The sequence below is a fragment of the Platichthys flesus genome, chromosome 14, assembly GCF_949316205.1.
Source record: "Platichthys flesus chromosome 14, fPlaFle2.1, whole genome shotgun sequence".
NCBI classification, from domain to species: domain Eukaryota; kingdom Metazoa; phylum Chordata; class Actinopteri; order Pleuronectiformes; family Pleuronectidae; genus Platichthys; species Platichthys flesus.
Window position 1 is genome coordinate 22,966,293 of NC_084958.1, and position 17,419 is coordinate 22,983,711.

At 41.9% G+C, this 17,419-nt stretch overlaps 2 protein-coding genes and 1 long non-coding RNA gene across 7 annotated transcripts in view; 1 reads left to right on the forward strand and 2 right to left on the reverse strand.

Annotated features, from left to right (window-relative positions):
* LOC133968238 (uncharacterized) overlaps nt 1–3,278 on the forward strand; it is a 4,997-nt gene extending 1,719 nt beyond the window's left edge. The window contains exons 2-3 of the long non-coding RNA XR_009924100.1: nt 1,972–2,031; nt 3,109–3,278. This is a non-coding gene — a long non-coding RNA (uncharacterized LOC133968238). The remainder of the gene's footprint in view (nt 1–1,971; nt 2,032–3,108) is intronic.
* Nucleotides 1–9,317, reverse strand: part of LOC133968235 (nuclear receptor coactivator 2-like) — a 37,226-nt gene extending 27,909 nt beyond the window's left edge. For 3 of the 4 annotated variants that reach the window (XM_062404162.1, XM_062404163.1, XM_062404160.1), the window contains exon 1: nt 381–628. The gene's annotated coding sequence lies outside the window, so the exon portion shown is untranslated. Of the gene's footprint in view, nt 1–380; nt 629–2,260; nt 2,327–9,163 lie in introns of those variants that run through there. The other variant, XM_062404161.1, reaches the window with a different exon arrangement.
* An 808-nt stretch (nt 9,318–10,125) lies between these two features.
* lactb2 (lactamase, beta 2) lies at nt 10,126–13,609 on the reverse strand. 2 transcript variants are annotated; one of them, XM_062404172.1, is made up of 7 exons: nt 13,375–13,609; nt 12,657–12,817; nt 12,379–12,499; nt 12,057–12,235; nt 11,411–11,552; nt 11,115–11,202; nt 10,126–10,593 (listed from the first exon to the last, which is right to left on the reverse strand). In XM_062404172.1, the coding sequence occupies exons 1-6, from the start codon at nt 13,494–13,496 to the stop codon at nt 11,148–11,150; spliced, it is 780 nt and encodes a 259-aa protein (XP_062260156.1). In that variant the 5' UTR covers nt 13,497–13,609; the 3' UTR covers nt 10,126–10,593; nt 11,115–11,147. The 2 variants fall into 2 exon arrangements, with proteins under 2 accessions (XP_062260156.1, XP_062260155.1); XM_062404171.1 differs by having other exon boundaries at nt 11,404–11,552; nt 13,375–13,608.
* Nucleotides 13,610–17,419: the final 3,810 nt, after the last annotated feature.

A 17,419-nucleotide genomic window follows, 5' to 3' on the forward strand; every position in this document is an offset into this window, starting at 1 on the left:
GCTGCCATTATGATCAGATATACTCAATAATATGTTTGTTCATTCCAACAGTAGACTGAACTACAAAGCAGAAAAACAAGTGATTTAGAAATCAAATAAAAGTAATTATCACAATCCTAATTAATGTTAACACTTCTCATTGATTAACAGACAAATCGACACAATAACTAACAACTAATGTTTGTTAAGGTTTGAAGAACCAAGCTTAAAACAGAACTGCATTTTGTTTTAGTTGAGAGAGATATGATTTAATCCAGCAGCTGCTCTGGGACATTTAAAAACATTTTAAATATCAATGTTGATGAAGTGTCTACACATGAGAGAACAAGTCTTTACATCTGTGACTCAGGAGAGACGAGAGGACACCGACAGGCACTTACCTCTGCTTCGCTTAAACCAGTCCATAACAAGTCCAGAGCCGGCCAGTCCTCCCATGCCGGCCGGGCGGACACACTGGTCTTCACTCCATGTACACAGTCAACACAACTGATTCACAACACACGCACACACACACACCATAAATACACACTCGTTCTGTATTTCCCCTCGTTCCTCTGCCGGATAGCTCAGTGAGTGTGTGTGTGTGTGTGTGCGAGTGTGTGTCATCTGTGCCTAATGACAGCTGACAAACTACATGCCACAAATCCTCTCTCTCCCTCCCTCTCTCTCTCTCTCTCTGTCCCCTCCCCCATCATGTACACTCACACTCACACACACACACTTGCTCCTCCATGTCTCCTCCCACAACACAAACACACACACACTCCTCCCTCTTGTTAGCCGATGGGCAGAAAAAACCCTCCATGTCTCACAGCTACAGTCACAATGATTTACATGACCTGTTGATCTTGTATTTTCAACTGACACTACACGTTGTGTGCAGAGCTGATTATTATTCAATAACATTTTTTTTACACATATAGAGATGATTGTACTGTATTTGTATGAAAGTATAAAAACATTAAGCAGCCCTCCATGTTAGCAAACGGGACATGGGCCGAGCAAGAAAAGTCAGAGTACATATCAAATAACATTTTCTCAAAGATTATTATTTAAGGTCTTTCTCATCACACTGATGTTTTAGTTTTAACCTGCCAAAGCCGCTGATAGTGAACTTCTACACTTTCACTCATGATATGAAAATCATGTCACGATTGGTCGAGCCCATATATCTGCTGGACCTCACTACTTAGGCTCCACCCCCAATTCTCTGGTGCGCAGACTCTGGCTCTGGCATACAAGAGGGCGGAGTTAGTATCCTGGATATTTTGGATTCATTTCTTGGAGTAAGTAGAGGCGTCGTCCATCTTTATATCTATGAGTGACGACAAACACACTACCACGTTAGCAGGAGCAGTTTGAGTCCCCATTTACTTTGTCAATTTTGTCAATGCTACATTTAAAAGAATACAAAAATATATATTTATATTTCATAAGAAACCACCTTTTTAAGGCTCTCCCCCTGTCCGCAAACTTTCAAAATTAAAGCAAATGGATGCCTGTCAGAATCAGTAAAGCCAACAAGGGACAGAGAAAGACAAAGACTGTTACTGTGCATTCAGTTTTTACATAATAAGCCTCGTCGCTGCTTTGATAATCAGCCTCACTCCAAGTGAGATGGCAGTAAACACAACGGAGAGCGAGAGCGGGAGAGAGAGAGAAAGAGAGAGAGAGCGAGAGGTCATTTTAAAAATGACAAAAGCTCTAAGTGCTGGTGGAAGCAGATGTGTTTTACAGGCCACACAGACACACACACGCACGCACACACACTCACGTACACAGACACACACCTTTCTCTGCTTTCACTTCCCATGTTGTTATGTCAGGACGTCCCTGTTGCAGTGAACTAGGTTTGATGCTTCACTTTATTAAGTATTTCTCAACCTTTGTTTTGAACCTGGAACCTTCTGCTTCGACTGCTCTCATAACCTGACTCATCATTTTCTAATTCTGACTGTTTTTTTCCTTTAGAGTGACAGCATCTCTCCGGTTTTACAGATTCACGATGTGTGCATCCAATTTGAGTTTAATGTGAGTATTTCAAACTAATTGAAATGCTTGCATTCATATTTATATCATCATCAACATATTTTTAATAATCCTCATTGCTGAAATTACCAAATTAATTCTGTAAATTAAGTGACCCGATGGAGAACACCGGCATTTAGTCATTCAATATATTTTAGGTGTAAAGGAAAAAAGGTAAACAAAACCAGAACAATAAGAAAATGATTTGGCATAATTTAATGAGCTCACTTACCTCATATGCAAAGCATCCTGGGTAAATATCCACAAAGTGTTACATTTTGACATCAATCTGCACCGTCTGCAAAAAAGAACAATGATTGAAATGTGAGGTGGAAAAAAATCAAACTTCTAAACATATTAACATGTTTCCGTTTTGAGTTTCGATTCAAAATAAATGAAAGATTCACAAACAACCAGAGTTTGTGATGTCACAAACCTAAGTAACCAATCATGTCAACCTGTGGGTGGGGCCCAGCTGTGGATCGGCATCTGTTTGTTTGTTAGTTAGCAGGATTACAAAAAAACTACAAGGCGGAAATCAACCAAACTTGGTGGACGAATGTAAAATGGTCCAGGAAAGAATCTATAACATTTTGGTGCAGATTTGGATCAGAGGGCGGTTCCAGGATAATTTTTCCACTTTCTTCAAAATTGTCAGATAGGACGTTTCCAAATTTTTTGTTGATTTCACAAAAAACATGTCATGGTATTTGAATAAATTTGAAGATGATCCAAATAAAAATCGGTATCTTGTGGACATTTCCCCGTAAACTACTGCTTGTTTATCCCACTGTGTCAAATTAGAATTCCACTATAAAAAGGTTCATCTAATGTTATTTCACCAACATAAACTTCCCATTAAATTAAATATCGCATTTTCAATCTGACGTCATCATACATGAGCGATCTTTCAAATTCTGCATCCCACGTTTGCGATGGAGTCTCTCTGTTACAAATGTTTACTATGAAAGCAAACGCTTGGGTCACTTGGTGATGTAACCCCGCTTATTGTCTTTACACTTCCCAGGACTGCTCAACTAAATGTCCTGTCCAGGCTGAATAGATTTTTTGTATTCACAGGTCGTATTGAAACTGACTAATATTCAGTTTCCACAGCTGAGGCCCAATGGAGGGAGCCGCGTCACCACGCTGCGCCACAGGAATCCCTCTGTCATCACGGACAGCTCGGGGGACACACCCAGGATCGGATGTATGGGAGTGTGTGTGTTTAATAAATGCACTGTTGAGTTTTAGAGTGTAAAACAATTTGTGTGACTTTCACCTCAAACCTAACCCACTAGTCTTGCTGGACGTCTCACTCTCGCCCACAATAACAAGAAGACCTGCTGCTTTTCCCAGACACTGACCCTGCCTGAGGGGACGAGTCAGAGTGTTTTGAAGCCTCCTTCACACCGTGAGGTTTGACCCGGGCCGGTGTGGTGCCGGTCCGGGTTCATCCAGTTCTCACCCCACGGCTCGCAAACATCCGATTTTACGAAACAAAATTTATTTGAACAGCTGAGCTGACAGGGAAACCTACTTTAAAAAGCATTTAAAAAAGATCTTTAACTTTTATTTTCTCCACTGAAAAGTCAGAACACCAGATCACATCTCATGTTGCAGTGCCCTTGAGCAAAAACACAAAGAGGCACTACCCGCTAGCTGAGCGCCGTCCCACTTTAACTTATGTAACTTAGAGAAAACTCATCTTTTCAGGAAATATCACATGTTTTCCAGCGAACCACATTCCATGCAATTTTCCATTAAATTTAGTATGAAAGTTTTAAGGGAAACCTGCTGGAACACTTCGGGGAACTAGATCCAGACCTGACATCTACTCATTGTCTTTTAATAAATATATAAACCATTTACCAAACACGTAACTAGCCAACATAATCCGGTGGCAACTGCATCGACCCATTACATGTTCATAACGTAATTTCTAGGAGACCGGGATTCCAAAGCAACACCTCCACATATTAGGGTAAAAACAGGAAGTGTGTGCTCTTATACATATATCTTTGTGGGGACCATTTTGAGACTGCAACCTAAGATTGAGGACAATTTGGCCAGTCCCCACTTTGTGACACCCTTTGTTTTAGGGCTAGAATTAAGTTAGGGTTAGATTCATAGTTTGGGGGGTTAAGGTTAGGTGTTATGGAATGCACTATGCCAATGAGTGTCCTCACTAGACAGCTGTACAAATGTGTGTGTGTGTGTGTGTGGAAAGGATTACTGACAACACCAAAAGAAAAGTATTAAAAAGAAGAACTAAGTTTTTTGGACAGAAGCCCACACATCTGCTTGCTCTTTCCTCTGGTGTGTGTGTGTGTGTGTGCGTGTGTTAGTGTTAGTGTGTGTGTGTTAGTGTGTGTGTGAGAAAGACACCCTCCCAGCCAGTTGGACACAGCCAACTCAAAACCATACAACCACTTGAACATGCACCTGCCACCGCTGAGAGCTGCAAATGAGTGCATGTGTCAGCATGTGTGTGTGTGTGTGTGTGTGTGTGTGTGTCTGTCTGTGGGAGGGATGGACAGCTAATCTCTACCCAACTGCTTTGTGAATTGCACAAGCACACATGCAAGTACAAATGTCCCTGCACACAGGCTCAGGCTCTGAGGCAGTGACTGGGGTCAGTTTGCTCACTTGAAAGTTGTGTAGTTGTGTTTAATACTGGGAGACGACAATTCTCAACAACGGGACGGCCCACGGTATCCTTCCGTGGTCATGTCAGTGTCGAGGTTTGATTGACAGCAGACTGACCCATAAAGGCTGAACGAGAGGAAATTTCCGCCAATATATTGGAATCAGACATCTTTTTCTCCCCAATATCACATATAATAATAATAATAATAATAATAATAATAATAATGTAACAATAACCACGAGAATCATGTTCATACTCAGGTTGTAGATTTCTACGTCTCTTGCCTCGACTCTAAATCTTTCTAACGACAATTAGAGTCCTCCACGCTTTTATTATTTCAACCTCCTCACAGCACGCGGCCTGCAGCCACAGATGTGTGATGGAGAATAAAAACACAACAAGCCAAGTTGTGTCAGCCGCAAAGCCTTATTTTCTGATGCAACAAATGTCAAAGCGGATGGTGAAATCAAACACAGTTTCGGAATGTGCGAAAGTGGAAATCAGGGGAAGTGTTAAACATGCAGTTTAACCACACTATTCAATTTAACACAATCTCACCATTTTTGCCTCAATTACCACCTCAGTTCTTCTTGGACTGGTTTAACCTCCTCGCTGTTTTCCTAGCAACAACGTCACCCTCCTCCAAAAAAAAAAAAAAGAAATCGGTGAACACCACAGCTATAGCTCAGGCCACGGCCTACGTTTGTTCTGCAAAAGCCTGTTATGCTATTAGCTTGTATTATCCGGCTGGAGGCCCATGGACTTTTCCTCCCTCTCACTCAGCTGTGCTGTCACAGAGCAGGAGAATTACAGCCACCTTCAGCTCCAGCTAACCAAATTAGCGCTTGTTATGCAACCTGCTGCACTTGGCTCGCGGGTCTGGTGCTTCGACCCTGCACAGCTTTCACTGAGGTTTGCTCACAGGAAGGTCCGGCTGAATGTGCACGTGTTTGCTTGTTTATTTTTGCAGCATGATAAGACTGATACGTATAAGAGATGATAATCAAATGCTTTAAAAAGTCCTTCCTGTTGGGACAGAAAGACAGAGAGAGTCTGAAACTCAATCAAGTGAGATTTCTGAGATTTCCCATGAATCTCAATGCAGACTTCAAATAACTCTCTGATCTAAAAACAGTTACCAGCTGAGCATGAGCAGTGGTTTCCTCCTGCTCAGCATTTGTATCTACCGGCCACAGGGCATGATGGGACGTTAGTTGTTGTTTATTGTTTCGCGCAGATCATCTCTGTGGAAACATCTGTGTCTGAACTCAATTCATTCAGGTTTTTCCTTTAATTGGTCACCTGTATACACCAGAGCCTGAAATTGGAAATGCTACGAGCAGTGTAGAGATTGTGCATGTACATAGAGTATTATATATTATATACACATATATTCAATAGTTTCATTTCAATCGACCTTCTAGAATTATTACAGTAATTGTGGGGTGTGGAAATGCAGCAGGTTTTCAGAGAGAGTGTGTGTGTGTGTGGCGCTGGTTAATGAGAGCACTTGGTCTCAGGAGGATCAGACCTGGAAGAAGACTGTCTCTGCTGCGTGACAGAAAGCCAGGTGGCTGTGTGTGTCTCTGTGTGTATGTGTGTATGTGTGTGTGTGTGTGTGTGTGTGTGAGATAAGGTAGTGAGAAGCCAGACACACATAAACAAACACAGTTGAGTAGAGCAGCGTTCTCACACACTCACACGTAATAAAAAACATCTGAGTAGAAACTAAATGTCAAACGGTGTGCAGTGGACTCTGAATACTTGAAACATGTTTCTGGAGAAATCTCCAGCGGGTTTGTTTCGTTTCTCTCGAACGCTCGACAAGGACAATGCTGTCCTACCTCATTACTACACTACATGTTCACACTCATATCAGCTGGCAAGGGTGTACTTGTCTGACTGCATACCGAGAGTCAATAGAAACGACATTAGTCCAAGCATCATGGCAACTGTCAAGAAAAGGAAATTGATGTGGAATGATGGCTCTTTATTTTCAAAAGAACTTTCACTAAGTACTTTGGAAGAACGCTGAGGTATGGGCCAAAGAGGAAGGTTTGATAATTCATTCAAACTGGATTGTTTTTTAAAGTGACAGCCCTAAATTATCATCATCATCATCTTCATCAGTGGCATCTGACATCCGGTGCATTGTAAAAGATAAGCAGCAACTGCATCAGAGAGGCTAGAGGGATTTTCCCTTAAATAATTTAGTACAGCCCTCGCAGGATGTTAGAAGAATGTATTTAGAAAAGGTTCCCCAGCCCTGGTTTACAATGAGCATACCACTGTTTCTCTAGCGTGGATTTGCTTGCAGAGGATAAGACCTGGTGGAAAACCGGCTGCAGAGAAGTGCACAGTCAAGCCTCTGCCCTTCCTCCTTCCCCTGCTGCTCCTGCTGCTGCCATTGGTCAGGACTTTATCTGAGCCCTCACGTGGTTTAGTGAATTCAAGCGACTAAGGATCCCACTCTGGGCAAGCTGCCAATCTCATGTTAAGATCTTGGTCTTAAGTACATTTCTGCACTCTTGCTGCAGCACTTTAAGGTACTTTTGGCGCTGAAATGCATTGAAGCGTTCTGACATTTATTTAAGTCGACAAATTACTACCCCGCTACATTAAAGCCGAGTTGACCAAATCATAATAAAGCAGTAACAAAACCAAAATAGAAACAGATCCAGGTTGATCCTTGAATATAGAAAACAAGCATGAGCCATTTTTGTTCCACTTCTCTGGACCCTCTCAACTATTTAAGAAAACAAACGCTAGAGGAATCAGCTGACTGAGATGGGGGATGCACACAGGAACCTGGCAACCTGCTGCACATGTCGCAATGCTTTTCAAAGTTCACCTCGGGGTGCAGCGGAGAGCAAATAAGCTGGAAAGGGCCAAAAAAAAGTACAGCCCTCAAAAGATAACATATCCAGAGGAGTCCGCTGGCACCTGTCACGTAGGCAAATGTACAGGCTCGCTATGGTAACATACCATATGTTACCATACCGTATTACCGTATTAATCCTCTTAAACATTTCTGAGTTTTGTCCAGTATCAGTTTCACTGTTGTTTCTTTAATAACGCATCAATACGACTTTACTAAAGAAATAAAAAATTACAAAGATAAACGTGTCTCTTCACCTCGATGCCCAGGACTGATAAACAAGAGTAAACAGGAAGCAGACTGGACACTGGACGACTTGCACTTCAAAATAAAAGCAGGGAAGTTGCGCTCGAGACGCCTTGTCTTTACCTTTGGAGATCCATCATGTCCTCCATTTTTAAAGTCCACGCCCACTTTGCCAGCGCCGTTTGTCGCTTAGCCCTGGGTGAATTCTGGGATTAGCCTGGGCCGGGCCGGTCACACCCATTGGAGATATTGTTTCTCAAGGATGGAAACACACATTTGTCGACTGCATTTGAGGAACCCTTCATAATCGGACAGCCAAGTATCACCAATGGGAATAACTGGATGTGTCTCAATTCAGGGCGGGGCATCCTTCGAATGACACCGCCTACCTGGGTGACGTAGACCGACTCCTTAGTGAGCCAGGTCCCGCCCCTATTATCCCGCCCTAGCAACAGAGCTCAAGCTGGACACGCCAATGACCCTTTTGTTGTTTTAACGTGTGTACCGTTAGCATCACGTCTCGTTGTTTACCATGATGATTACGTCTTTTAAAAATCGGTTCGTCTCTTGGCGTTTACTTGGATAGGCTGGGCGGGGGAGGATCCACCTGTTGATGCCTTTCTTCAAATTAGCACAGTCACGTTGCGGTGTTGTGACGCGATCTGTCTTCACACGCAGTCTCCGAGTGGAGTCAGCGAACAACTCACTAAACTGCTGAAAAGTGAGGTTTTATTTTGAAAAACCCAAAGAGGAAATGGCCGGGCAGGCTCGACTCACTTGAGGAAGTTAACACTTGAAAACGTCAAACTTCAAATCAAACTACAAATCAACACAAACACGTGTCAAAAAAAAAAATCCCCCGAGGATTTGAACGTGTTACCTGGAAGTTTGTTTTGACACCTGACGACCGGAAGCGGTGCTCCCGCAGATTCACGCAGATAAAACCCGCAGCTGTGTTTCCTGACCAGGAAGTTAAACAGCTCGGTCCCAGTGGGATGGTAAAAACATTATGAATTAAAGAAGGGGGGGCAGGCGGCGGCCGGTACCGGCCGAGAGGAGCGTGTTTTTCCGGGGAGCGACCAACGAAGCCCCGGCGCCGCTGGCTGTCAGTCTGCGGGGCGACGCTTCACTGACGCGGGTCAAACACACAGTGGGAAACCACCTGCTGGATAAACACACTTGCGTTATATCCCGGGTTAACCTGCCTCTCTCACCCGTGCGGGTAAACACGAGCGGTTACGAGTCGTCACGGGGAAGTCGCGGCGCCATTGAGGGGGGGAAACGCACCGTAAAGTCCCGGCACACGGAGAAAGGTGTCATGTTTAAATGGCTGGAAGTGACGGGACCGACGGGAAACTTACCCGGGAGTTGAGGAGCCATGTGCGGGCTGTGCGGGGAGCGGGTGTCGGTGTTGTCCGGTGCGTGACTCGGGTCACCAGCGGGACGAAGCGGCGTCGGAGGCTTCCAGGGCCGGAGCCGCCATGTTCCTCTGGTTCCTCTGGCCCCACTGAGCCAGAGACTCCACGGTCCTGCTGCTTATCTCTGACTGTACCCCTCCTCCTCCACTATACATATATATATAAAAACATGTATATGTACTCTTATAATATTACTATTACTTATATTCTTATATCATAACATACTCTTATAATGCTCTTAAAATAACACTCTTATAATACTTCAACCTAGTAAATAACATTCTCTTATAATATAAGCTCTTATCCTTATAACAAAACATTCTCATATAATACTTACTCTTCCTTATTTTTATAATATCTTAACATAATATATGCTAACCTTTTTTGTGACTACTTTTGAATCACTTTTTAAAACCCATGTTTAGACTAGCTTTCATGTGTTGTCGTGTTTTTTTTATTTTTACCCTCATATTACTGTTATGAGTTCGTCTTCATGTGAAATATCTCTATATGTATTAATTTAACTTGAACACCTTGTTTACGACCTAAGTGTAGTTGTCTCGCCTCCTTGTCACATTGTGTCTCTCTTATTTTCCATATTGTTTTGTGTTTGTTTATTGTTTTTGTCTTGGGCTGTTAATATTTATCTTCTTCTTCTTCTGGTGCTTCTTCACACGTGCACTGTGTACAACACTGATGGAACTGGTCTCTGTGGGAATCATTACTGTGTTACTGTGGAACTCTGGCTTGGTTCACAGGTCTGTTGTTTACAATGTTCAAATTGATGACGCTGCTTTCAGTCAAGTTGGTAAGAAATTAGCACTTTGTGTAGAAAAGTCCCCAAAAACGACCACATCCATTCTGTGAGTCAACAGGAAAACAGACTGAGGGGCTGGCCTGAGGTCAAAGGTTCACAACAAATATATTTATTTACATTAGTAATTTGTATTATTAGTTATCAGAATATAGATATATATCACTATCTGCTTCAGAATGATCTCTTAATTATCACAAACACACAATCATCCTCATTTGTGGTCAGAACAATAACCAGCAGCACAATGATGAGGATTCTTTGCTTTAAGTTCACCAACACACATTCACATTCAACTTTATTCACATTAGAATTTTATCTTTTAAACATTCTTGGTTAATTTTGCAGGAACAAAAATGCAAAGCTTAAAATGTTACTCCTCAAGTTATCACCCAGTAAAATGACTTAGCAGATGCTGCCCTCTAGTGGGAGATTGGAATATATCTGAGCAGCGTCTGTGCAGGACATGTCTGAAAAACGCTCTAGAGTCTGTTTCTTTATTGTCTCTGTGAACATCACAGGTTACTCTTCCATTTGATGTTCTCTGAGGACTCATCAGCTGTAAAAAAAAACAAGAACAAAACAATAATAAGGAAATGTAGCTAGCAGTGAGTGAGTGCAGCTTTTGATTTACATTCCAGAACATGGACATACTTTCATATTCACACATAGAACCCAAACGATCTGAGACTTTCTGATTTGGTTAAAGTGACACTATGTGACTTCCACTGAGCAACAGTGCCCTCTGCAGCCACACAAGGTGATTTAATCAGTCTATCAATGAGTGGAGCTCTGACTGATGCTGTAACAAATCCATATTTTTTAAGTTTCCTGCTGAATATTGAAGATAAACTGTTTGTTTTATTAACCTCTAAGTCTTTTTTAACTGATCTACAGTTCAGCTTCACTTGCTTGAGGAAACATTCTCCCTATTCCACATCATGGAACCATGAAACTGATTTTAATCAAGCTGCTGTTCTCAGGTCGAAGTGGCTTTAGTTTGACTTGAGCATCTGTATAAACCAATTAAACTGATGCAGAATGAATTCTTCAGTTTTTCACAGTAAGAGAGTTACTTACTCAAGCAAATCTGTCCTTCTTTCTCCAGTTTCTTTAAGTGATGGACCAAGTTGATATTAGCTGCCCTGTGCAGGTGTTCAGGGGTGTCCTGGAGGAGAAGCAGTGAAAAGCTGTTAGATGCATTCTTACTGTGAATCAAGAGAAAACCAGAGCACGGCTGTTATCCCCTCTGTAAACAAAGAAGAGAGACTTGTGGGATTGGTGGCAGGGGTTTGTCCTTTCAGGGTGCTTCCATAGATCTACTCTACAGCAGGAACCAAGGTATTAGGTTCAAAGGAAATCTTTTCACTTTATACACGATCTTCACGAGCTCCATGGAGGAGAAGGGTTTTCCTGCTCCGTCCTGAATGGCCGCCAGGATCTGCTGCTCTCTTTGCTGCCGGTGGCTGATGTAGTGTCTGATCTTCAAGCCGGCGTCCTGAACCACGGGGCCGTGACCTGCGCAGAAAAACAGCAGCGGTTTTTGCCCAACCACCCAAACACTTTTTAATGAACAAGCCTCAGACTGATGTTGATTTATTTAAAACATAGAGAACAGGGAACAATAAAGATTGATTGTAAAAAGTTAGAAATCAGAAGAGTAGAAAAATAAACTTTTCAGAACTCCGCTCGCCCAGAGAAGTGCCCTTGAGCAAGGCAGTTACTTCCAACACACCTCCTCCCAAAAAAGGAGAATACAAGTAAAATATATAAGGTGGAACTTGATTTAGAACGAAAAATCTAATAACTTTAAATATAAACATAAATTCACATCTTACCTGCAGTGTTAATTCTGTAAAATAAAGGTTTTCATACGAGCAAACATCAACGCAGATACTGATGTGTCTGAGAGTTGTAGGTACCATTCAGATGTGCTGACTCTGTGTGTGTTTGTGAACACACTCAGGAAGCCTCTCACGACACAGGACAGTGTTCCACACGCACCAGCACGAGCTCACTCACCGGGGTAGATGAGGTCGGCCTGAGAGTCCAGCAAGACCTCCAGGGATCTCATGTAGTCGTACAGGTCCTCGAACACAGCCGTGCCCTCGCCCAGGATGCAGTCCCCAGAGAAGAGCGCCTGCTCCTCCTCCAGCAGCAGGGCCATGTGGTCATCGCTGTGACCCGGGGTGAACAGCACTCTGGGAAATACAGATATGAAACATGGCTCCATGGTCAAATAGCAGTCTGTGTGTGTATCATGTATATACGTTTGGCCTTTTTGTCTTTATTTGTTATGATCGAAATGCCGTCTATATATTCAACACATATAAAGTGAACTGACTTGAGCGTAGCCCCCTCTGTCTGGACGAGGTCTCCGTCCTTGAGGAAGGTGTAGCTCTTCTCTCCAGCCGACTCTCCGACCTGCCCGGTGCGAGGCAGTTTACTGACTCTCACATCAGAACCTGCCGGAGGGAAACCAGAGAGATGGCGATCAGAGATGAAAAGTAACCATCTTGAAACATGGTTAAAAGGCCCTCGGGGTCATTGAATCTGCCCCCCCCACCCCCCCCCCCCCACCCCCACACACACACACACAAACACACGTGCTGCGGCCCTCACCGGCGATGTCCCTGCAGATGTCCTCCACGCCTCCCGTGTGGTCGTGATGCCAGTGAGTGATGATGATCTCCTGGATGCTGGTGTTGAACTGGGTCAAAGCATGTTTCAGACTGCTGATGTATTCAGGCCGGTCACATTCTCCCGTGTCGATCAGCACGCGTCTGGAATCAAAATTGTATAATTTTATTCTCTTTTTACTTTTCCGTCCGTCTATTTCTATTTAAAAATGTTTAGTCTTTCTTAATTCTGCCTTGATTTCCTCATTAAAAATTGACGAGACCTGTTCTAAGCGATTGATTCATCCACGTTCATACGCACAAATCCCATTCAATTATCAACTGTTCAACCCTGTTCAATATCTGGAAAGATATTCACAGATTCATGCTTACCGGATCAATAAGTCATAAGCGAGGAACCGCTCCTGAGGTAAATATAAAGTATTTAAATATAAAGTATTTAAATATAAAGGAACTATTCTAGGGTAGAGACATAACAGATTTTAGATTATTATAAACTCGTGAAAACATTACTAGGATTATTTTATATTTCTGCAGATAATTAAAGCTGCAAGAAAGAAAAATACAATATATAAAGTTCAGAGTGGAGTTTGTTGTGTGGTCCTTTCCCCTCATATATATATATGTATATATATATATATAATATATGTTATGTAACCCTCATGTCATGTTACGTGACCCTCATGTGAGCCCGCTGTCACCTTTGCCCGGTGCCGACCAGGTAGGTGTTGGTCCCCTGCAGAGTCATCGGTCCCGGGTTGCAGCCCAGCACCCGGACCACCCGGGCGGAGAGTTGCTCGATCCGGGGAATGACGGCGCTCATGACCGCGGCCGGACTCCCGTGGTTCACCGGAGAATCACAGAACAAACACACAACGAAGAGAAAGTGGGAGTACTGGAAACAAGAAGCAACCAGGAAGCAAACAGGAAGTGGTATCTACGTCATCAATGTTTACTTCCTGTGTGTGTGTGCGTGTCGGAGAAGACTTCAAAATAAAAGCTTCAACTCAACAGCGCCTCTTGTGGTTTTATATGGTTTAATTTGAACGTGTCCTCTGCTGTGTCACTAATTCTTGTGTTGTTATGTGGTCACTGCACTGACTTTACATGCTTTTCAAATGTATCTGTCTTTGATAATCAAATTTGATCTGATATTCACAAATCACAATAAGTGTCATAGAAGGTGGAACATCCTCTGTTCTTAACGCTCAACTAGAGGAAAACTAACAAGACAAACTTTATTAACAGGAAGAAAACAGACACAAGTCAATAGATGCTGCGTGTAACCGAACACATCAACAAAATAACAGTATGTACAACAGTTTGGAACAAAATGTTAAAGTTTGTCAATGTTTCAAGTATTTGTACATATAAAAACATGTCTGATACTATTCTGCTTTTATGTCTTAATTTGTGGAAAATTTACTCATATTTACGTTCTGTATAAAATAACATGTTTTATTGAAGTCTATGATCACGCCTACTCTACCAGATTAAGAAATACTTTTGAATTTATTCAAACCTTGAGAATTCTGATTAAAATATAGAAAGAAAGAAGTGTGTTGTCTGTGTTACACAACATTATATACAAAAGAATCTGGATAAGAATATGTTATGTTAATATCACACATCAATATGTTATAAGTACAAGTAAGTTGCAACACAATCAAACACAGCTCACAACCAAATGAGCCTATTATCGGGATATTTATGTTTTATATTTTTAAATATCTGTCACAATAAATGGCCTTGAAAATACAAGTATGACGAACCAAACAGTAGATGGCGCCATCGTCCAATCAAATAATGGCTCAGTGGCGCCTCACCTCCAAAGTGACACTGGAATATTCATTGGAATATTCACTGGAATATTTACTGGTCTTAGATTATCAGCGTCTCACGGAATGAGGATTGTATGACTTGTTAATGATAATGACGCTCCTCACAGCTCAGGCTTAATGACTGTTGTTATTCCCCTCATCCAACACAAAGTTTAAATGGGTGTTTTTATTACAGCTTAAACTGCAGGGAACCGAAAATCATTATTAGAAGATGTTCAACCACGTAAAACTACAGCTTATGACCCTGACCTCTGACCTCCACCCACAGGAGGGTTAATGAAATATCAAATAATAATTCATTCAAGAGCTTATCTCATGTTGACTTTATTGTACTTTAATGATATCAGGATGAAAACCATTAAAGGACAAATAATTTTTTTTTTTTTTACTTCGTCCTGAACTTTAATCTGAGCAACAGCTTCTTATGTTTATTAGACAAAAAGATTACAAAAGATTCAGCATCGAATCCAGAAATAAATTAAGTTTCAAGCAAGTGTCCTGTCTCTTCTCCACCTGGTTCTAAATGATGCAGCAAAGTTTAAAATTAAAAACATTTTAAACACTTAAATCACATTCTCCCCCAGAGATATCCATCTCGTTCTCAAGCACATTGTTGAACACTTAAAACACGACCTGCTGTGGTCACAATTCTATGTTCAAAATAGAATACTTTCGAAATAGCTGAATAAAATCGTGAGAATAAAAGGCACACGGTGCATTCAGGATTGCAGCTGATTGGCTGAACCTGGATTCTCCACGATCACTCTTCAGTGCAGGCGTTCAAGAGGACGAGTCGGTGATTAATATGGTAAATTGGTTGTTTTATATACCATAAACAAATGGTAAAGTTATATATACTTTATATGTGTTTGTGTGTGTGTGTGTGTGTGTGTGTGTGTGTACATATATTTGTACAGCATCAGATGGAGGCGGGATGAAGATGCAGTGGTGAGCTCCCTCACATTCTCCTTAATGCCATAAATCGTGACCCATAACAAACTGGTCCAGCGTTTCATACTATTTACATGTGGAAAAAAAGGTGGCGTCGAAAAACAGAGACACATTATTCCCCTAAATGAAATAGATCCTGACATCTGGGCATCGAGGGGCCCCATCCATCCTCTCTCTTTCTCTCTCTCTCTCTCTCTCTCTCTCTCTTTGTAATTACACAACATAATGGCGGTGCAGTCGGCCCGTAATCTCCCATTATGATCAGTCTCGGCTGCCTCCACTCGCTCTCCACCACGGCTTCTAATTCAATATAAATGTAAATGACTGGAGATGGGGGCGAGCGGGGGGAAGTGGAAGCGGGGATGGGGGGGGGGGGGGGGTCAGGAACAGTAAGTTGAGTGTAAATGTGGGAGTCTGATCTCACCACAAATCCGTACTCACATTTAAGCTACGCAAGTCTTTATAAAATCTACAAATTGAGCTCAACATGCTCTATGTTGTCATTTAACATTAAATTATTATCTTAGTTCAAGCAACATTCAATTGGTTCAACTTAATGACAACAAATGAATCAGATGGACCCCCCCCCCCTTTAATATATATATGTATATATGTGAATATATCAACTGTATATAAAGAACTTTCTTTATTACATCATCAAAGAGCCGATTGAAACCAAACGTATCCTGAAGATGAACAAGCATCAGACATGGTCTCAGATGAGAACTGACTCAAATGAGGGAAATCACCTGTAGAAAGAAAAGTTAACGTGTATTTTAACTTTTTGGATCCATGTCCCTTTTGCGAACATGGAGCAGGCAGGGCTTATGACATCTTCTGTGCACAGCCACCAGGGGGCGATCTAAATAATGTGGCTTCTCTTTTGGATTATACAGTCAATGGTGTCAAACAAATTATTAGTTTTATGAGACGTTTGTTTCCGTATCGTGTCTGACTAACAACACCTTACCAAATCTTTCAGTTAAAAACATTATCAGTTTTATATTGTTATTGTATATTAACTTAATAGGCGTGTGAAAATAAAGAGAGGGCCGTACCGTTGCCTTTATTATACATTATACATTATACAGTATTGCTTAATGCTAAGTGAGGAATACTGTCAGGACTCTCAGAAAGTAATTTTCGACACGTTATTAATTTTGTATAATATTGTATTTTGGGGTAAAGCCTCTCATCTGTCATGTGGGCTTTAAAACGTCTGTGATACCTGAAAAGCAGCCGTGAAAAATCTCATCGCGGCTTCAGTCTGCGATGTGAGAAATGAAGCAATGTGTTACTACACAGTTTCACAATTCATAATTCAAAATGCTACGTAATTAACTTTCACATCCGAAGCCTTAATGTGATACCAAATTAAATAAGTTGGAAGAAGGGGAGAGAGAGGGGGGGGAGATGGAGGAGATAGAGACGAGGAGAGAGAATCAGGGAGATTTAAATTTAGAGGAGGAGGGAGAAGGAGAAAGTTGGTGATGGATTCTGTCGCAGTGGAGGTGAAGAGATGAAGCGAGGAAGAGGAAGAGGAAGAGGAGAGAAAAATAGTTTGAAAAGTTGAAACATGAAGCTTTGTCACAGCAGCCGTGATATTGTTGTAGGATCCAGGCGCTGAAATCTAAAACACCTGGAATCATAGGGTTCTTATGTCTGTTATCATACAGGAACGACATGGTTCATATATGTGAATGTTTAGGTGAGAGGCCGGGGGAGTGTCCTGTGTGAAACAAAACAAAAATGAGTATTTGGTAAGGGTCAGGGTTAGAGGGTAAAATTCAAAGTAGACCCTGGACTAGATTTAGGCCCTGGGGTTGAGGAGAGAGTTTAAAAGACTGATGCACCTCGGTTTTGAATCTGGATCTCAGGTGAAAAGTTGTGAAATATTACACTCCTGGATCTGCCCCTGGTCCTCACTGAAACAAAAATGTGTGAGTGTGTGTGT

Bases quoted from the DNA above. Each gene is read 5' to 3' on its own strand.
- lactb2 (XM_062404171.1), bottom strand. From the start codon at position 13,496: ATGAGCGCCGTCATTCCCCGGATCGAGCAACTCTCCGCCCGGGTGGTC. The intron at 12,818-13,374 runs GTGACAGCGGGC...TTTTGATTCCAG, and splicing joins CTGGTCGGCACCGGGCAAAG to ACGCGTGCTGATCGACACGG. The intron at 12,236-12,378 runs GTCAGTTCACTT...TGTATTTCCCAG, and splicing joins ACAGAGGGGGCTACGCTCAA to AGTGCTGTTCACCCCGGGTC.